Genomic DNA, 18,904 nt, shown 5'->3' on the forward strand with positions numbered 1-18,904 from the left:
CTGTGTGTAAAACTCTATCACTGCTTTCATATATTAACGGGACGTTTTGTAAATACATGTTCCGAACACCTCATATGACAATTGTGTTCAGAAGTATAATACTGTCTGTTTCACATGTTTATTGAAATATTATTTCTTGTACTTCTGTCCTAGAAATTAATACATATGTATTTACGTATACTGAGTATGTACGTTTCTTTCACACTGAATTATGTAGATGGTGTCCTTTATTTTCAGAGTCCACTGATGAATTTGCCGAGGAAGCTCTCACGTGGTTGAGAAATAATATAGAGCCATGGGAGAAAGTGTGTGATCTGTGGAAACAAACGACATTAAATCGGAGAGCAAATTACATTCAGTCAAAGAAGGATATCAGCTCCTACTTCAAGGAATTTCCTGCTTTAAAACAGCCTCTTGGATACACACTTGTAAGTGTAGTGATATTGCTAAGAAGTTTACATCTTTCTATTATTATTTTATGAATGTAACCGAAGAAAGAAAATACCTTTATATTATTTTATGGAAGTGTAATTCCGTATCACAGAACGAACTTTACTTAAAGGAAAATGAAAAAATAAAAAAAAAAAAAAAACGCGTAACAAAATTTAATGAGTTAAAAAAAATCATGAACATAAGGGTCTTATGCTGATGCTATATATAAATTGCGAACACGGCAGTTTTTCTTTGCAAAAAAAGCACCTAGCAGGAGGCGAGAGAGTTTATAAGTGTTTTTCGGTGTATGAAGTTGTACCCTGTCTTGCACTATGTTTCGGAGTTTTTCGGTTCTAATTTTTTCCTGTGAGTAAGCTGATGGACGAGATGGTGCATCTTGTAGCAGGTAGAACGTTTAGTAATTCTGAGAAAATCAACCGGATTTTCAGTACACCAAATCCTGTATAGATTCAGAAATAATGAAAAATCAGAGTGAAAAAGTGCGAGTGGGCCGAAAATAGATCTTTTGTCTTCGACGTACAATGCCAATAAGTTAACCTCTACGCTAACCAGCCCGCTCCCCGATCAGCCCCACATCCTCACTCTTGTTGATAATGTTCCTATGAAAACATTTAATAGTTTATTTTAATTTACAAATATACCAGCATCAGCGGCAGAAGGTTCAGAATTATGTAAGCTTACGTTAAAGACACGTTTTTGTGTAATTAAAAACCAACCAATGTATAAAACAGTTACCAGAAATTAGATAAAATACACGTGCAGTACATGCGCGCAAAGATTTAAGAAAGAAAAAAAAGCTTCTAAGAGCTTTCACCTTTTATGGCTTTGTTAGGCAGGAAGAGAAAGACGAAAGTGGAAGAAGAAAGATACAGAGTAAGACGAGTTACGCCATATTTCTGGGGGGGCGCGGTGGCTCAGTGGTAGAGCGTTCACCTCCGGTGCTTGGGGTCCCGGGTTCAAACCCTGCTCCCGCCGTGTGGACTTTGTGGTGGACAAACACCGTGCTCGTGGGTTTTCTCGGGTTCTCCCACTTTCTTCATTCCACCATTTCATTCATCTCTCATCATCACCGTCTCCTTTAGCCTAACCGGCATAACCGTGAGACGTAAAACTCAAAGATTTCATTTCATTTTGCCATATTTCTGCTAGGTGCTATGGTGGTCATGTGATCACGTGACTGCTGTCAAGTACTCATACGAGAAAGTAGAGAACCTTGTGGAGAAATCACTGTTGGTATAGGTGCGGTCCTTGTGTCTTTCTCTATTTCTTATTCCACTTTCGTCTTTGCGTCCCTGTATGACGACTCCATAAATGCGAAAGCGCTTGGAAGTTTGTTTTATATTTGCGTGTATTTTATCAGTTCCACTCTAAGTAGTTGTTTTTTACATGCCTACTTTGGGATTTCTTTTTCAATCAGACATAGTATTTTCTGAAAATGGATACTATAGTGGGGTGAATGCCATTGATGTTCATAACTTGATTAAAAACGCTCTGTTGAAACAAAGATTATTTAATGAACTTCAAAGAAAACTATATTACCAAACTTTTGTATAAAGATAAGAAAGCATAGAACATTATATCATCAAACAGCGTTAGATATATGTGACAACAATTTCTTTTACTTTTCAGATCGACATTGATTTTGGCCAGTTATATCCTGGGAAAGATATAACATTTTTTTCAACGTGGAATGCAGACTTAAAGAAGATTCAGCATATACTTACCACGACCAAACAAACAACAAATGACGGAGCCACATTAGTAGAACTTTTGCTGCAGGAGAACATCAGGGAAGGTAATTATTTTTCTTATTAAGGGGATCTTCTACCTCTTCGCTTATGTTTCTAACTTCCCATTTGAAAACATGTAAATTTTAATATGGTAATTTCTAACAAAGTATTGTAGGTAATGACTTGAAATTTTTAATACAAATAGACAAGACCCATATAAATCCAACCACGGTCTCCAATTTACGTTACATGCGTTAGATTAATTGCAATATATTCTTCAGTAAGTTTGGCAACAGAGAATAAAAAGTATGCTGCAGAGGGAAGAGGGCTGACCATCTGTTTGCTTGTTAGCTGCTTTAAAAAGGACGCTCTTACCAGAAAAATCACGTTGTGATTCTCACTTCTCAGTGGTTAGAATGGTCTGGACTGGAAGAGCCCAAAACCACTTCTTTCTTCCTTTCACGGTTTGTTTGTTTCTTCCACCCCCTGCTGTCACAAGAAGACAACTTGTTTCGGAAAGCATTTTGAATTAGTAGCGAAAAGCCAAACGAATGACACCACGGACGGATTAAAGGGAGGGGCGGTCACTCCCTCCGAGAACATTTGAATACTTTGAATAATCGGAGTAAGAAACTAGAAATTGCGTAATCTAATAAGAAAAGTTTGTTGAAGTATACAAATCAAGACGCATTTTAAGTGTCACAGCATTGTACTCTCATCCCCTCCCCTCCAAATTCCCTTCTGAAGAAGTTCTCTTTTGTTTCTCTGTTCCATATTAGCCTTTACACTTACACTTTCATTATCCAGTATTGATTTTTACCATACCATCTGCACAGAAGGCGAATAAGGTTTACGAGTCCTTCCTGCCCCCTTTTTTAAAAATTGCTAATTATAATAAAATTTATCGAAGTGCATGGAAGTAAGTTGTGACTGTGGAGAAATGGTGTACACATTGTTTATTATTTCATTAAGTATTGTTCACTATAATTATTAAAACGCAACACTGTTCAGCCTACTCCCGTAAGCAAAGAAAAGATCAATTACAGCTGCTCCGGCAATTTTCCCTTGACTCCTTTTAGTCGTAAGTCCGAGCAGAATAAATCAAAATCTAGAAGAAAAATAAATGATAATTGTAAATCGACAACATATCGAGCACTTAAAAAAGCTCTGTTATTCTTTTGTTTCATTATTGAGCTCAGATCACGAGAAATATTTCAACTGCTGTGTAGTAATTGAACATTTTTCGTTTAATCTCCCAAAGAGTCTGAAATACTGACTTCAGTGACCAGTTTACATCCCTGAAATCAGTATTTACTTGAATAACAGTATATGAAGAAGATAGATTCAGTAGGGTTAATAAGCAGATATGAAATCCCTTTTGTAGCAATGAATGAAACTAATGTTTAGAATTTGTGACGAAAGAGCTTTTCCGCAGCGTGTAGTCTTTAACTTGTTGTTAATTGTCTATTTTGATTCATTAAGCTGTTCAATTTATCTCTTTTTATCCGTATCTGTTGCAACTTCCCAAAGAGAAATACATACGTTGACTTTAACCTTTGGTTCTTGAAATAATATACTTCATGTACAGCTTTTATACACGTACTTATAGGCGATAGATAAGTATCGTATTAAGATTAGTTTTCACCATTATTTGGACCCAATATTTGCATATAAGAAACATCGCATTATCCCTTTGCCGAATCTGGGTGTAGTTACAAAAGATGATACTTTTTGTGTGTGTTTTTTTCAGACTGCTGTCCATTGCTTACAAAATGTAATTTCCTTTTTTCTTTGATTATTGACTTAAAGTAATATACAGTATTCATTGCGTATCACAGAGCAAACCTCTGCAGGTATGAGAATGAATGCAGTAAGAAAGTTAGCACTTACATTCAAATAAATTAGTATAAAGTGGTCCAAAAGTGGGCGTACCCCCCTTTAGTTTCAACAGTATAGTGTTAGTTATGGTAGAATGTCTGTACACAGCTACCTTGAAGTCGTAAGAGTCGTAAACAAAGGTATGATCACCATCCATGTCATAACACAACTGAATTCTGCACAAAGTTCTGGCAGATGTTTTGCGGAGATACTCCGGAGTCAACGAGGGTGAAGGCGTGTTCCACAGCTGCTCGTAATTCCTGCGTTGTGTGATATCGAGTGTTTCTTACGTGTTGCTTCATGAAAGCCCAGGGAGCATTGTCTGATATCGTCAGATCGGGACTTCTTGAAGGCCTGGCAAAGAGCTGGATGCACAACCTCTTCCAATCCAGCGGCCAGGAACTGATCTGATAACTGTTACCAAGCAGAAAACAAATGGATAGCAATGTTGCCAGACAATGCAAAGGAATGTTACCAGACAATGCCAAGCAGTGTTACCAAACGAATGTAGGTAAAACCAAAAACCGTCAGAAAACACCAATTAGAGTTACGCCCACTTCCGGACCTCGCTTTATAAGCGTAAATTAATTACCTACAAATGTTCTTGATATTTCATTCTTTTCCAGATGCCAGAACAGTCGTAATATTAATACTTCTAGGAAGATATTTCCCATCTGTGACCACGTGTATCAAAAGGAAAGACGGAGGTGGATTATGGAAACCTTCCAAATACGAGGCACAGCAAGGATTCCTTTTTCATGTCAGAGTATGTACCATTATGTAATATAATGTATTAATATCTACACTTGATTACCACGAAATATGTCATTAACATTTAATTAGTGATTGGAGAATGGAGAACATTGCACGAAACCTTATCGAACAAACAAACAAACAAACAAACAAAAAAAAACAGCTTTTCTGGAAAAACTGCTATGCTCAAACAAAAATATTGTGTAAGCAAACACCATTTTCATCAAACCACGATCCACTCTGACTCACCACGTGTCACCATGATCTACTGATCTACTTCGACCTACTGACCGAATATGTCGAGAGTGGATCAAAGTGGAATGTGTTATATTGAGGACTACAATGAGTCAGTTGTTATTGTTGGGTTAGGGTAGTCATACGTAACAGTGGAACATGGAAATGTAAGCCAAGATCCACTAAAGTATACTCAAAATTATCCCCACGTGATCCATAGCCACTGACCCGCTCCATCTTTGATGTGCACTCAATTGATATGATTACCATACCATATCAAGAGGATCATATTGGTGGTACATGGAAACAAAAAAGTTTGTTTAAGAAAAGGCCCCCTCGGGACAGCACGCCCTTGGTGGAGTGAGCTATCAACCATATTTTGCAATATACATGACTCTTCTTCATGCAATTAGTAAAGCATATATCGGTGTATGTGACGCGATTTGTATCTTACGAAGATATCGTGAACCTAAGTTGTGTAGATAGAAAGGAATATGCATAAAATAGGAAAACACAATATTTATTAGTCGCTAACGCCCTCGCCTTTGGTGCGAGCGGTTCTGGGTTCGATTCCCGGTGGGATCACTCGATCAAAGAAGTGTAACAGCTTTTTCAGGCCAATCATCCTGAGTGTTTTTTCCTGGGTTGAGTGAGTTTCTTTGTTTTTTAATCGCGTCGGATAATATAAACACAGTGAACGATGCTAAAAATGCCGGGATGGTACCTAACACACAGGTCCCAGACCGCTTCCTTCCCCATCCATTCCTTTCTTGCTTCCCCTCTCTCGGATTGTGTGCTCTCCGAGGGACGACATCCCTCAAACGTGACGAACTTAAGGCCGACCTAAAAGTTACTCCTTCGTTGCTAGTACACTTATCTCCTTTGTTGGGCGACTGCGTTCGATTTCCCGGGAGGAAGGGGGAGGGGATTTTAGGATGTTATTCGTATTTTCGGTTCCACTGTAGGTTTATGCCTTATGAAGTTCCCGTGATGAAACCCTATATTCCAATAACAATAGTAAACGTAAAAATGCTGTAAAACTTTCGGTGAATGCTATGTAAACTTTCTAAAACATAAGTAGAGGTTAAATATGTTTATGGTCATGGATAAAATGTTTACTTGGCTCAAAACAGCTTTTTCCCAGTGCCTTTAAAAATGTTCTTCATTCAACCCTTCAAATATTGGAACTATGATAGCACTCCTTTCTTCATTTTATGGCATAAATAAGTAAGAAGTGTTTATACTCGAGGTAATGATATGTGTGTAATATCAATCTTATAAAAATACTAAACAGCACGTAGGGGAACGGCACCAACCTTTTCGCGATCATTATTTTAAAAACTAATTCATTGATATTGTAGTATCCTTGCTTTTCAAATTTCCGCAAAGGTTTTTTCTTTCTTCTTCCTGGAGATGTGTAACGTCAAGAATTGCGGTCATTGACGTACAGGATCTAAATTTATTTTATCTTTAAAATATCCGTGCTTACTTTATGTCTGAATGTGATTCCAAGTTTGCCACATTTAATTGAAATATTTATTACTGTAAATGTAAACAATTAAGTGTAAGCTTAGGACAGTTTTATTGATGTCGCAGTTATCTATTCACGTAACTACTGTCAAGTTTATAAGTGCAATAATTCAGATTGTTTTCTTTGTGATTATTCTCAAACCTTATACTAATGGGTAGATTCCTCTAAGGAACTTTACTTAATTTTTCCAGAACTTTTCTTAATTGCATCGGATAAAACAAACACAATGAACGGTATTAAAAATGTACAACTCAAGGGGTATAATAATACATTCGAAATACTGTCATATTAACCTATATTAGATTTCAAGACATTTCATATCGCGTAGAAGTGACTCGCGTCAATTATGACCTCATTACATTACATTTCTAGTATAGAAGAATGCCTGAAAACAGTTGGTAGCAGTTTAATTGGATTGCTATATATATTATTGGTGCACCTCGTGTTTAAAATACAAGCTCATTTTAATTATACGCGTATTTGTAGTTTTTGGAATTTGATAACGTGTTAATAGGTGTGTAACGTGATAATAATTCTGTGTACATGACTTACAGGAAGCGTCCGATCTTCAAACAGAGTTAGAAAGGCATCATCTAAAGATGCAGCGCTTTGGATGTAGTGTGCAGCCCATGCCCGTCGTTGTCGCTTCAAAAATAGATGAACCTCAAGCCTTCTACGTGAGTATTGAGGATAATCTCTACAGAGTTGAAACTCCACTGAAAGCAATCGATAGCACATTCAAGTCGTTTCAAGTACTGGATGCAGAATATCCGAAGGAATCGGAACAGGTGTGGACATTTGTGCAGAAACATATGTACAAAATTGAAAATGACTGCGACAAGAATTTTCCTTCAGTGAACACGCTTATCTCTGAAATATCAAAGGTGTAATGGCGGGAAAGGTTGTTTTCCGTTAATCATTTAGTTTGTAAAATAGTTTTTTCATGTATATACGTTCTTTTTAGTTTGTAAGAAGATGCCTAAGTGTTTTGTTTGTCATAGTGACTTAAGAACGAGTCAGTCTCTGTTACTTCATTTAAAATTTTGTCACAAATTAGGTGCCATGAGCCCCTTTCGTTGTGGGGAATCGTTGTGTGGACGCGAATTTGATAACGCCAATTCATTCCGCAAACACTTGCTGAAACACGAAAAAACAAGTACGGGTGGTGATGGGAACCAGCCTTTTCGTGGATACCAAAATGAGGTGTGTCACATCAATGTTGAGAGACAGTTGACTGATAATGGTGATATACCAATTGAAACTTCTGTGGAAAGCCTTTCTCTTGAAGATTACCGTGAGGCTGTAAAGGAGGAAGCCCTTCTTTTTATTACTAAACTGTATAGTCAATGTAACTTAACCAGAACTCATATACAAAACCTTTGCGACTGGGTACACGGGTTTATGGGCGGTAGTGTGATGCAACTGCTAAGAGAGAAAATTTTACAAACGCTTCGAGGAAATCATGTTGATGATAATACAGTAACTGAAGTAATGAACATGTTTAGTATAATGTCCAGTCCATTTTATAGCTTGGAAACCGAATATAGGCGATTTGGCATGTTAGAGACAATGGGCAGTTTGATAAAACCAATTGATTATGTTATTGGACAGAAATTATCTTCAAAGAGAAAGAAAGGCGAGGTTTCGGTGGAAACATTACAAGTGCTTGGAAAGTTTGTGCCTATGCGAAAAATGCTTAAACGATTTTTGGAGTTACCGAATGTTCTGTCAACGTTACTCCACTTCAAGAACAGTACAGAACAAGAGACTGAAGTACTTTTCAGTAGTGTGCAAGGACTGCATTGGAGAAACGAGGTAACGGTTTCTGATGATCGTTTGATATTACCTTTATTTCTTTACTTTGACGATTACGAAATTAACAACCCTTTAAGTGGGCATGCTGGTACAAAAAAGATAGGGGTAGTTTATTATACAATTGCATGTATTCCACCGGAGTTTTTCGCGAAACTAGAGAACATATTTCTCGCCTTACTCTTTCATTCAAATGATAGAAAAACTTTCGGTAATAAAGCAACCTTTTCAATTCTTATTGAAGAGTTGCGTTTCCTAGAATGTGAAGGTATATGTGTAATGTATAATGGTTTAGAAGTACAGATTTATTTTGTGTGTTATTACAAGTGACAATCTTGGATTGAATTCCGTTCTTGGCTTTACAGAGTCATTTTCTGCTAAGTACCCTTGCAGGTTTTGCCTTACATCAAAAACAGATTTACAGGCGCAGTCAAGAGAAAACGTCCGGAATTTGCGGGACGTTGAGAATTATGAACTACATGTAATTCTCGGAGATGCTTCACAGACAGGAGTAAAAGAGAATAGCACTTGGAACATGTTGCCGAGTTTTCATGTTACCAAAAATTACAGTGTGGACGTGATGCATGATCTTTTGGAAGGGGTGGGGAACTATGATATGATGCATATTTTGAAGTACTACATCAACGAAACACGTCTTTTCACAATGGATATTTTAAACAGTAGGATTTCGGCCTTTGCATGCATGTCAGATGACGTAAATAAGCCGGCACCTTTATCTTCTGAAAATCTTGAAAAGAATAAATTAAACTTGTCTGCTGCTGAAATGTTATTTCTCATAAGGTACTTTGGTTTGATAATGGGTGACTTAATCCCCGAGGAAAATATCGTTTGGAAATTTTATATTCTGCTAAGAGAAATAACAGTCATATTAACATCAAAAGTTATTCACGTAAACACTTCTGAATTACTTTGTACATTAATTGAAGAACATCATGAGATATACAAATCTTTTTTTCAGGATACATTAAAACCTAAGCATCATCACATGGTTCACTATCCACGTTTAATGCGACATATAGGACCACTTGTTTTCACATGGTGTATGAGGTATGAATCCAAACACCAACCGTCCAAGATTGCTGCCCGTATTGCTTATTGTCGAAAGAATGTTCTAGAAACTATAGGTTTGAAACACCAATTGCAGATATGTTATAAGTTCTTTCAGAAAAACGGTTTTCATATTCAACAAGAAACTGGACCTGGAGCAAAGATATACCTTTCACAAGATCAGAATTTTCCATTGTTTTCAATGTGTTTACCTCCTTCGTTGTTGAAACTTTTTCGGTCAGTAGCTTGGTGCATATACAACGGATTTGTGTTCAAGTGTTGCATGGTAGCGTTCGAAATTCATGAAGATGGTTTAAACTTTTATAATATAAAAAAAATTTTGTTAGACGAAGAGTCGCACATTTTCCTTCTATGTAAGAAAATGAAAACAGTTGGCTATGACAGTCACTACTGTGCATATCATTTGTCTTTCACGCAAGAGTGGATCTGCATACCAGTAAATTTGAATTTTGCAGGGCCTCCTACGTATTATAAGATAATCGATAATGACAACATATATGTTTCTGTTTCGGTATGATTTTGTGTTGCATGTGGGGCAGTGTTTTCTAACATAATCGTAATAGGGCTCGAGCATAAGAAAATGTTTCTTAATCCATGTGATTTTCAGTCAAACAATATTATATCCACTAGCAAAGCATTTGCAATGAAGCATACATTCCTGTACTAATAGATGTTTTGCCTGCATGGTCCTGTGGCCACCGACGTAGGAACTAAACTTTTAAAAAACATGGTTGGTTCTATGTAAATTTTATACTGATTTTTTGTTCGGAATAGAAAAAGGTTACATATCGAGTGTAAGGAAAAGATCGCACAGCTTGGACAGAATCTGACTCTACAGCTGAAATGAAACGAAAATGTCTTACGATATTTTGTCCTCCGAGGTTCCCTTTTGAAGTGACAGACGGGTAAAATTTGGACTATGAGGTAACACCTTGCGGTACTCTGTAGAAACACGTGATATCGGCTTTGGAGTTTAGTTTAAACTTCTTCGTTATCTAAGGTTTTTTAAATCAGTTTTTTTTTTTTATTTTAACAACAAAATGGCTAGATTTGAAACGGCATGTTTTGTCATGATCTGGGCACAGAAAGCTTCCGTTTGTACGATATTTATTCAATTTGACATTTTAAATGTACGTTTTCATCTCTTCACATTTTCCCGCCACATTTCAGACTTTTTGCTGCATCCCATATTCCATACTTTTATTTTTAAAAAAAAGAAGAAGAAAAAGAAAAATGACAAAGAGCTTTGAAGTTAGGTACCTTCGTTTGAAGTACGGCACTTTCCTCTACTCCACGATAAACACCATTCCAAAGTCGCTGCTATCAAGTGTTGTTACGGACAACCCGTGCGATATTGCCATATCGACCAATGTTTACCGGTCTCTCCCTTCCAAAAGGGGGCCTTAAAGGGCAACTTTATAAAGACATTTTCGTATCGTTTTAGCTGTAGAATCAAGTCTGTCTGCCTGTACTACCTTTTCCTTACACCCGATATATATAAAACCGCTTTGGAAAAGGAATCCGTGTACCCAGTCGCAAAAGTTTGTATGGGTTCGGGTTCCTTCATAAGAATGTAACTTGGATTTGCTAATGAAAAGGATTTAGTGTTACCGAAATGGGTTTAAAACAAAAGTTAAACAATATTGCGTGAAAGGAAGGTAAATCGTTGTCTGCCATTTTTAATTCTAAGTATTTTTTTTAATTGGGAAGGATGTCATGTGACACTAAGTTTAAACTACTAAAAATATATTTATGAAAGCAGTTTTTAATGGGTTTCTGCAATTCTAATATAAATGTGTCAAAGTCAAGAACCGTATCTTGGGAAGGTGTCCGTCTTAAGAAAAACATATGATGCCATTAAATTCCGATTAATATTATATGGTAGTATGATGTGTCGTACGTCGAAAAGAATAGCTTTTATTGATTGCAAATACATTGCTAGTGGTCATAATATTTCTTCATTCAAAATCTCACTGAATTACATAAACCATTTACTATAACCTTTACTGAGTTCAAACTATACTTTGTTCTAATTTTAGAGTTGAAAATATGCTATTGGACGTAAGATTGAATCTAGGACGTCAGCCTGACGATTCCTGTTCTGATCCTTGGTGCACTAACAAAATTTTTACTCCTTAAAATGTAGATACTTGCAGGAGCTGCCCCAATTTCTTTGTTATACATTTTGTCTCCTCATTTTATTTTAAACTTATAAAAATAAGGAAAGTTTCTAGGAGAAATCGAATACTATTAAGGAATGAAAACCACAGGCGTGACGTCGCGAAAATCAAATGCCATTAACTCTTAAAAAGAGATAGGTACGGAAACATGTAGCGAACCTATGATAGAACATGAATCAGTAGTAAGACTATTCATGGCTTTGGATTAATTGTTTTAACAAAAGAGACACTGACCAAAGCTTAAAATTTTACTTTATTTTAAATTATAATTTGTAACTGTTTCGGATATCTAGCATATCCTTCTTCAGACACGATCGAAATTAATGAAAATACAGACATATATATAAATGTTGTTATAACAGAGTTTTTTTTAAAACTCTGTTATAACAACATTTATATATATGTCTGTATTTTCATTAATTTCGATCGTGTCTGAAGAAGGATATGCTAGATATCCGAAACAGTTACAAATTATAATTTAAAATAAAGTAAAATTTTAAGCTTTGGTCAGTGTCTCTTTTGTTAAAATAATGAATCAGTAGATATTCTTTCGTATTGTAACGTTTATATTATGTGTTACGAAACGTTACGCTAACGATGGTTCTAATTATTGTCCCTTGTATTTAAGTATTTTATTTGTTCTTGTGCCTTTTCTTACAAGTCTTATTACTGCTTAGCAAATACTTTCGTATTATTGTTAGATGCAAATAATGCATATTGTACCAAGAAAATAATTTCAGAAAATGTAAAATAATAATAATTACTTCTAACGAAAATATTCGTCGTGAAATTGTGTCGTTTGTAATCCAGTCTGTGTGGGCATTTAATGTAAATTTTTGTTTGCGTTTATCATGTTAAATAATGTCTTGTGTATGATGGGGTACTCAGTTTCCGCAGTGTCTGTACAGTAAAATTCCGGCAGATGGCTCCTCGTGCATCACTTGGTGGTCAATGCTTAAGCGACTTTGTGCTAGAAGATCACGTTTAATTTTTGCATATATTTCCACTCGTGTGTTTCGTGATGGCAGTTTCGCTTGAGTGTTACGTTTAATTTTTGCATATATTTCCACTCGTGTGTTTCGTGATGGCAGTTTCGCTTGAGTGTTGTATACTGTTAAATCCTCGGCCCTTGAAGTTGATTTCCATTCTGAAGGAGAAGAAAATGCTACACGGTGCAGAGTTGGGTAAATCCGATGGAAAGTTAGTAGTATAATTTTTTTCACAGTCTTTACAGCAAGTCTCTACACAGCCTTTACAGTAATCCTCCCATGTTCTCTTCGTGGTACAAAATCCTATGCCGATTGACGGGTATCCTGAACGGACATTATTTTCAACCGATGTTCTGTCACTTTTAACATGCTCTTACGTTTGACCATGGCCTAAAGCATCTTTTCCAAATGTTGACTTCAACATTTCATGTGTTTCTGAAGCAGATTTTCTAGCTTTACCTAGTTTCATAAATTTCGTCACCTTCAATTTCACTGTTACTCAGCGCATAACTGGGGGAAAATACGCTTAAAAACTAAATGCGACTTCCTAGGACAAAGCCGCTTAGGGCACTGACTCACAAAGGATGTACGAGGAATTGCTTGGTGGTGTTTAATCATTCTAGCTTAAACTTCACGAGCTGCAAAACTATTCTGAAAACTTTTCAGTACTCCGTTATATACGGTACACTTTAGAAAGAAAGAAAAAAAATTGAGAGATTAAATGACATTAGAAATACGCACTACCAACTCCAAAAAGCTTTTTGAAAAATATGTAATAATAAAATGATAAGGAAAATTCAGTTAACATAGCGAAACACTAATTCAGTTCAATCTTCTAAGCTTTATTTTATGCATGTTTCCGTATTATTTATCAAACGTAGGAAGAAACACATTTATTATGATGTAGGTATTGACACTAAAGAACTACATGGTAGTTACAAAATTTTCCATTTAAAAAAAGCAGTCTTGTAACATGTTTTGTATTTTTTTCATATTATTTACATTTTTAATGCAAACGGTTACCAAGTTTCAAAAGAATTGTGTATATTTGTTAAGTTGTACTCATTTTTTTTTCTTCTTGGTTTTCTGTCTAGGAAAAAACTTAGCAGTTTTGGTTGAAAAATGATTTATTGTATCAGTATTAGGAATGTGGAAAATAAATTAAAAATAAGTGCAATATGATCTTACAACAATAAAGCATTAGTGTTAAATTCATTAATAATAAAACGAATCAGCCATAAATCGTAATATAATATATTCATTATCAGTAAAACAGTAAGTCTGCGTCTAATGGAATAGTACATATATATATTTGTTTTCTTCTGATTCCTGTTCTGTGTGAATCAGTTTAAGCACAAATACTTGCCACTAAATTTTCAAGTTTGAATTTAGAATGTGAAATGAATCAGCATTTAATTTCATTTGATATTCATTTACATGCTCCTTACTAGAATCAATATATTTCTTGCTTGTATGCATACCGAAGTCGTAAAGAAATGAACTTTAGAACACTAACTCCTCTACTATGATTGACAGAGTTGATGTACCATATTCCGCTCAAGGGAGTAAAACTTTCAATTTTGAATATTTCATAGTTTTGTGTTGAAACGTAACGGATATGGTGGAGGCGGATTGTCCTGCGAAGAACGTTTTTCTTTGTAGTTTTAAGGACTTTACGAGGACCAGGGTATTCAAAGTTCATTTTCCTGCGAATTCGAGTTCTGAATCACCGTGTATATATGTGTATTGTATTAAGTGAATCTTGATTCTTCAAAACTTCTAGTTTATGTAATTGGGGCAATTCTTAGTATCCAAATTAGAATTATATCTTGTCTAACAGTCTGGTTGTACACCTGACAGCATCTTCAGATAGAGAAAAATAGGATGGGAAAAGAATGGATTACAAAATTGAATACTTCGAGTTCTTCTCAATTTCCTTACCCATTATTTGCCATCTTATTTCCTCTCTCAGAAGATGGTGTCAGATGTACACTGAAACTGTAAGATGAAAAATAATTCTAATTTGGACACATCATCAATATGTGTCTTCCGTGTTCAGTTACTTGGAATAACTGTTATTTAGTAACATCCACATTTTATAAAATACGTGTAAAAATATTAAGAAAGAAATGTAAATCAAAAGTATGTGGTATATTTTCATTGCATTGATTAAAAGATTTATATACTTTCATAACTGCATTATTGTAAAGTTCCTTTTTTGGTATTACTGTGCTGCATTTCTAATTTTTCTGTAATGTATACTTGATTAAAGGAAAATAAAAGTAGTTGTTATAAATGCTGTGTAATTTCTGATCTACATTGCATACCACCTCAGTTCCATTGTTATAGAAACAACACTGCATGGTTACGATAGCTATAAACACACCACCTTGATTCTGCTTCATATCAAACTTCACAGAAAATAAGACAAAAGTATTATTAGAAACATTTTCATTATCCATTTAAAGAAGTATTGAAATGGTTACTGGAACTGTTTCTAATAATACCTTTGTCTTATCTTCTGTGAAGTTTAATATGAAGCAGAATCAAGGTGGTGTGTTTATGCGTGTTGTTTCTATAACAATTCCGAAATTGTTCCACACACTATGCTAGATTGTTCTGTCAACAATCTAGCATGGTAACAGCAAACATACTTTATCTTCAATATTACAATACGGCATGGCTACCATAGCAATATAATATGGTTATAGTACCTATGCAGGTTGTTCCATCTACCATCTTACATGGCTGCTTCAACAAGACGTTCTTGTTCACATAGCCATACCGTATTGTAGATATAGTCATATAATATTGCAACTACAGCAATATAGTATGGTTACATCAAGTATAAAATTTGGTGCACCTACCCTGCTATATGGTTGTCTCAATAAGATAGTATTGTTAAAATAGCTATACGGTATTGTAGGTACTGTAATTTAGTCTTGCAAATACAACAATATATAATGGTTACAATGACTATACGGTATGGTTGTCCACCTGTTGTCCAACCATCTAGTATCTTTGCAATACCTATACGGTATAGTATTCGAACGAATATGGTATTGTAGGCAGAGCTATAAAGGTATAGTTGGGATGTAGCTGTATTGTAATCTGCATGGTAATATTGACTATTAACTCCGATTATAGTTAAATTTGCAATACAGAAATATGGTACTATTGCACATATGTATGGTAACAATAACCCGGATTTAATAGCCATACCTGTATGCTATTACTGGCCATAAGCATAGCTGTCCCTATATAAGCAATACTATTCTGGTATTATTAACCATTTAATGGTTATGCCAACTATACCATTTTTTAGGGTGAAGTAATGAAAAATTTCAAACATTTGTTGAACACTTCTTTTTCTGGGTAAACAGAGTTCTTAGAGAAAAAATCATTAATACTATCAACAAAAGAAAGCATATATTACATACATATTATATAACAAATATGGTATCTGTGATTGTCAGTGTGTGCTACTAGCATAGACACAAGTTCTGGAACAAGTTTCTCCTTGTGGTTTGCCTTTTTCCTAATATCCACCTATCCCATTGTTGCATACATGATAAAATGTGTTGCGGTCTGAGTTTTTGACAAAAATACGAGAAAATATTCAGTTCTCAAATTCATTTTCTGTCACTGGTATCATCATTAGAATTGCTGAACTCTACTAATGGGAGTAAGGGCCTATAGCTAACTCCATTATTTTGCCCATGGATAACTTTTTGTTGAAAATTACTTGAGATTATTCTTTGATTTTTGTCGTTGCAGATACCCAAAACAGCTTTACAATGAATAAAACTAGAAGATGGCCTTCTGTTCCTTAAAGTTCTTTGTATGTCTAGAAATATATTTCTTGGATAGTGGAAGAAAACAATAATCGCTCTCGTTAATGTAATCAAGTGATAATATTTCCTCGATAGTTGTATGGTGTATCCATGTGTGTTATATTATCACATAGTTGTTATTGCATTTATTACTGGCCGTCAGAGGGTAAAACCATAGTTATTTTTTTCTTTTAAGAATATTTCTAGAAGCATTTGGATGTTCTTTATAGTTTAAAGAAAATATGTTTTACCTGCTAATTTGGATAATTCGATAGTACATTTATAATCTGATGATTTAATTGAAATTCTAACATTGCTCGGCAAAATGAAACTTTTTTTCGCTCACACGAACGAAAATAGGTGATTCCTATAGGTTTCAAGCTCCTGAGTTCGATTCCGTAACCCGTTTTTCCCCAGGACGTACCAGTTTTCAGGAAGCAGGAGGGTTTCAATATCCGCCCAAAGATGCTATTCTCCACCCATAATTATTTGCACGTTATATTTAAATATCAATATAAATTATGCAGATAAAATTGCATAAAAAGTTAAACACTTACGTGTCACTTGGTTTTCCTACTTCTCTTGTAATTAGTACAAGGTTTCTCGCATGTCACATTCCAACAGAAGTCTGCCAACGTATTCACACTCCATTTACCACTGTAGTGCCTCTCCATGGTAACTATTTGTTGGTGCAACCTTTCCCCGTGTTCATCAGGGACCTCCCCCAAGCTGTACATTTCAGGGAAGAAGTCCAGGTGGCAATGCAGGAAGTGTAACTTTAGGGACATATTACATCCCATGTTACGAAATGAAGCAATTAACCTGCCCACAATGTCTTTGTAATCAGATGACTTATGATTCCCTAGAAAGTTACTGCACACTTCTCGAAAGGCCTCCCAAGCCTCACTTTCCATTTCATTAAGCTTAGAAGAAAAGGTAGTGTCCTTAAAAGCGTCTCTGATTTGAGGTCCCGTAAAAGCACCTTCTTTCACCTAGGCCTCGCTCAGTCTTGGGAATAGTTTTCTGAGATGATTAAATGCTTCGCCATCCCGGTTCAGGGCCTTGACGAAGACCTTCATGAGCCCTAATTTGATATAAATTGGTGGTAAGAATATTTTCTCTGGGTCCACAAGATGTTCATTAGCCACGTTCATCTCCCCTGGGATCAGTTGCTTCCTTGGCGGCCATTTTCTGATGGTGTACTGATTTTTGGCTCGACTATCCCAATGACACAAGAAGCAGCAGTGCTTTGTGTAACCTCCTTGTAAGCCGGTGAGGATGGCAATAACCTTAAGGTCAGCGCATACAGACCATTGGAACTGTTCGTACTTTATTTTCTGCAATAGGTTTCGCATGTTCTCGTATGTTTCTTTCATATGCACAGCATGAGCAATAGGGATGACTGGCTTTTCATTGCCATTGTGTAGTAACACTGCCTTGAGACTTATCCTAGAGAAATCTACGAATAGCCTCCAATCTTCAGTGTTGTAGTTCAACTTCAGTTGTCCTATAAGCGATTGAATGTCACTGAAATACACCAAATCACCATCCTTTGTAAAATTAGGAACTAGGCTCCCCTCTCTTTTCCTATACATCGATATATTCACATCTTGGTTTAGTAGATTCCATTGTTGAAGTCGTGATGCAAGCAACAGGGCCTTAGACTTGGTAAGGTTAAGGTCTCTGATCAGATCATTCAGCTCTTCCTGACTTATCACATGTGGTTTATCAGTGTCAGGCACTGGGGCGTAATTGGGATCTGACTGTGTACTCGAAGATTGTGCAACATCCTCACAAGCAGCAGGTTGTTGCAAGTTCTCGGCATTTCGTTTAACACAAACGTCAATATTTCACGCAGAAATATTTTTCACCTAGGCGTACGGTATACACAGACACAGCGTAACACCACCTTCTAACACGAAGATCAACTGGAAACTAAAATATTTGTTTCATGCGACAACTTGGCGCCTTTTTTCAACAATCTGTCTGTCGTCTAGACAAAAGGGAGCCGATGAATGATCGCAAGTTGATTACGAAACCTTTCTCCGTCAATAACGCCTAGGTTTTAGTGTCTGCAGTGTGGAACGACAATAAATCTTTGGAACGCAAGAGGAGGGAGTACGTTTCCGGAGGGTCGTGAGCTAGAGAAAAGAATGTTCCTGTGATATAGCCTAGTAACAGTTCTTGGATTAAGATAAAAATGCAGAATTATGCACTTCAAACACGGAAAACACACATTAAATACGAAAAATAGATTTTTCTGTCAATTATGTAAACAGCACCCCGCCAAAAAAACGTACGTGCTGGAATTTTCTCGATGAGATATTCGTAATCAGCGTCTCGAAATCTATCCAGTACACCCTTTCATCCTCGTGGGAGGATTTTCATGCCGACCAATGTAATTATATTTTCAAATCTCGGT

The 18,904-nt window shown here is 36.0% G+C and overlaps 2 protein-coding genes across 3 annotated transcripts in view; one reads left to right on the plus strand and one right to left on the minus strand.

Moving 5' to 3' along the window:
* The window catches only part of LOC145695094 (uncharacterized), a 31,520-nt gene extending 19,882 nt beyond the window's left edge, over window positions 1-11,638 (plus strand). For both annotated transcript variants that reach the window (XM_081771988.1, XM_081771987.1), the window contains exons 7-10: window positions 238-428; window positions 2,083-2,248; window positions 4,688-4,827; window positions 7,134-11,638. In XM_081771988.1, the coding sequence (XP_081628114.1) occupies window positions 238-428; window positions 2,083-2,248; window positions 4,688-4,827; window positions 7,134-7,469 (833 nt within the window). In that variant the 3' untranslated portion in view covers window positions 7,470-11,638. The remainder of the gene's footprint in view (window positions 1-237; window positions 429-2,082; window positions 2,249-4,687; window positions 4,828-7,133) is intronic.
* Window positions 1-18,904, minus strand: part of LOC145694178 (general odorant-binding protein 56d-like) — a 65,587-nt gene that overhangs the window by 34,253 nt on the left and 12,430 nt on the right. The window lies entirely within an intron of this gene.

Source organism: Thermobia domestica, chromosome 9 (genome assembly GCF_964235325.1).
Source record: "Thermobia domestica chromosome 9, izTheDome1.hap1.1, whole genome shotgun sequence".
Taxonomy (NCBI): Eukaryota; Metazoa; Arthropoda; class Insecta; order Zygentoma; family Lepismatidae; genus Thermobia; species Thermobia domestica.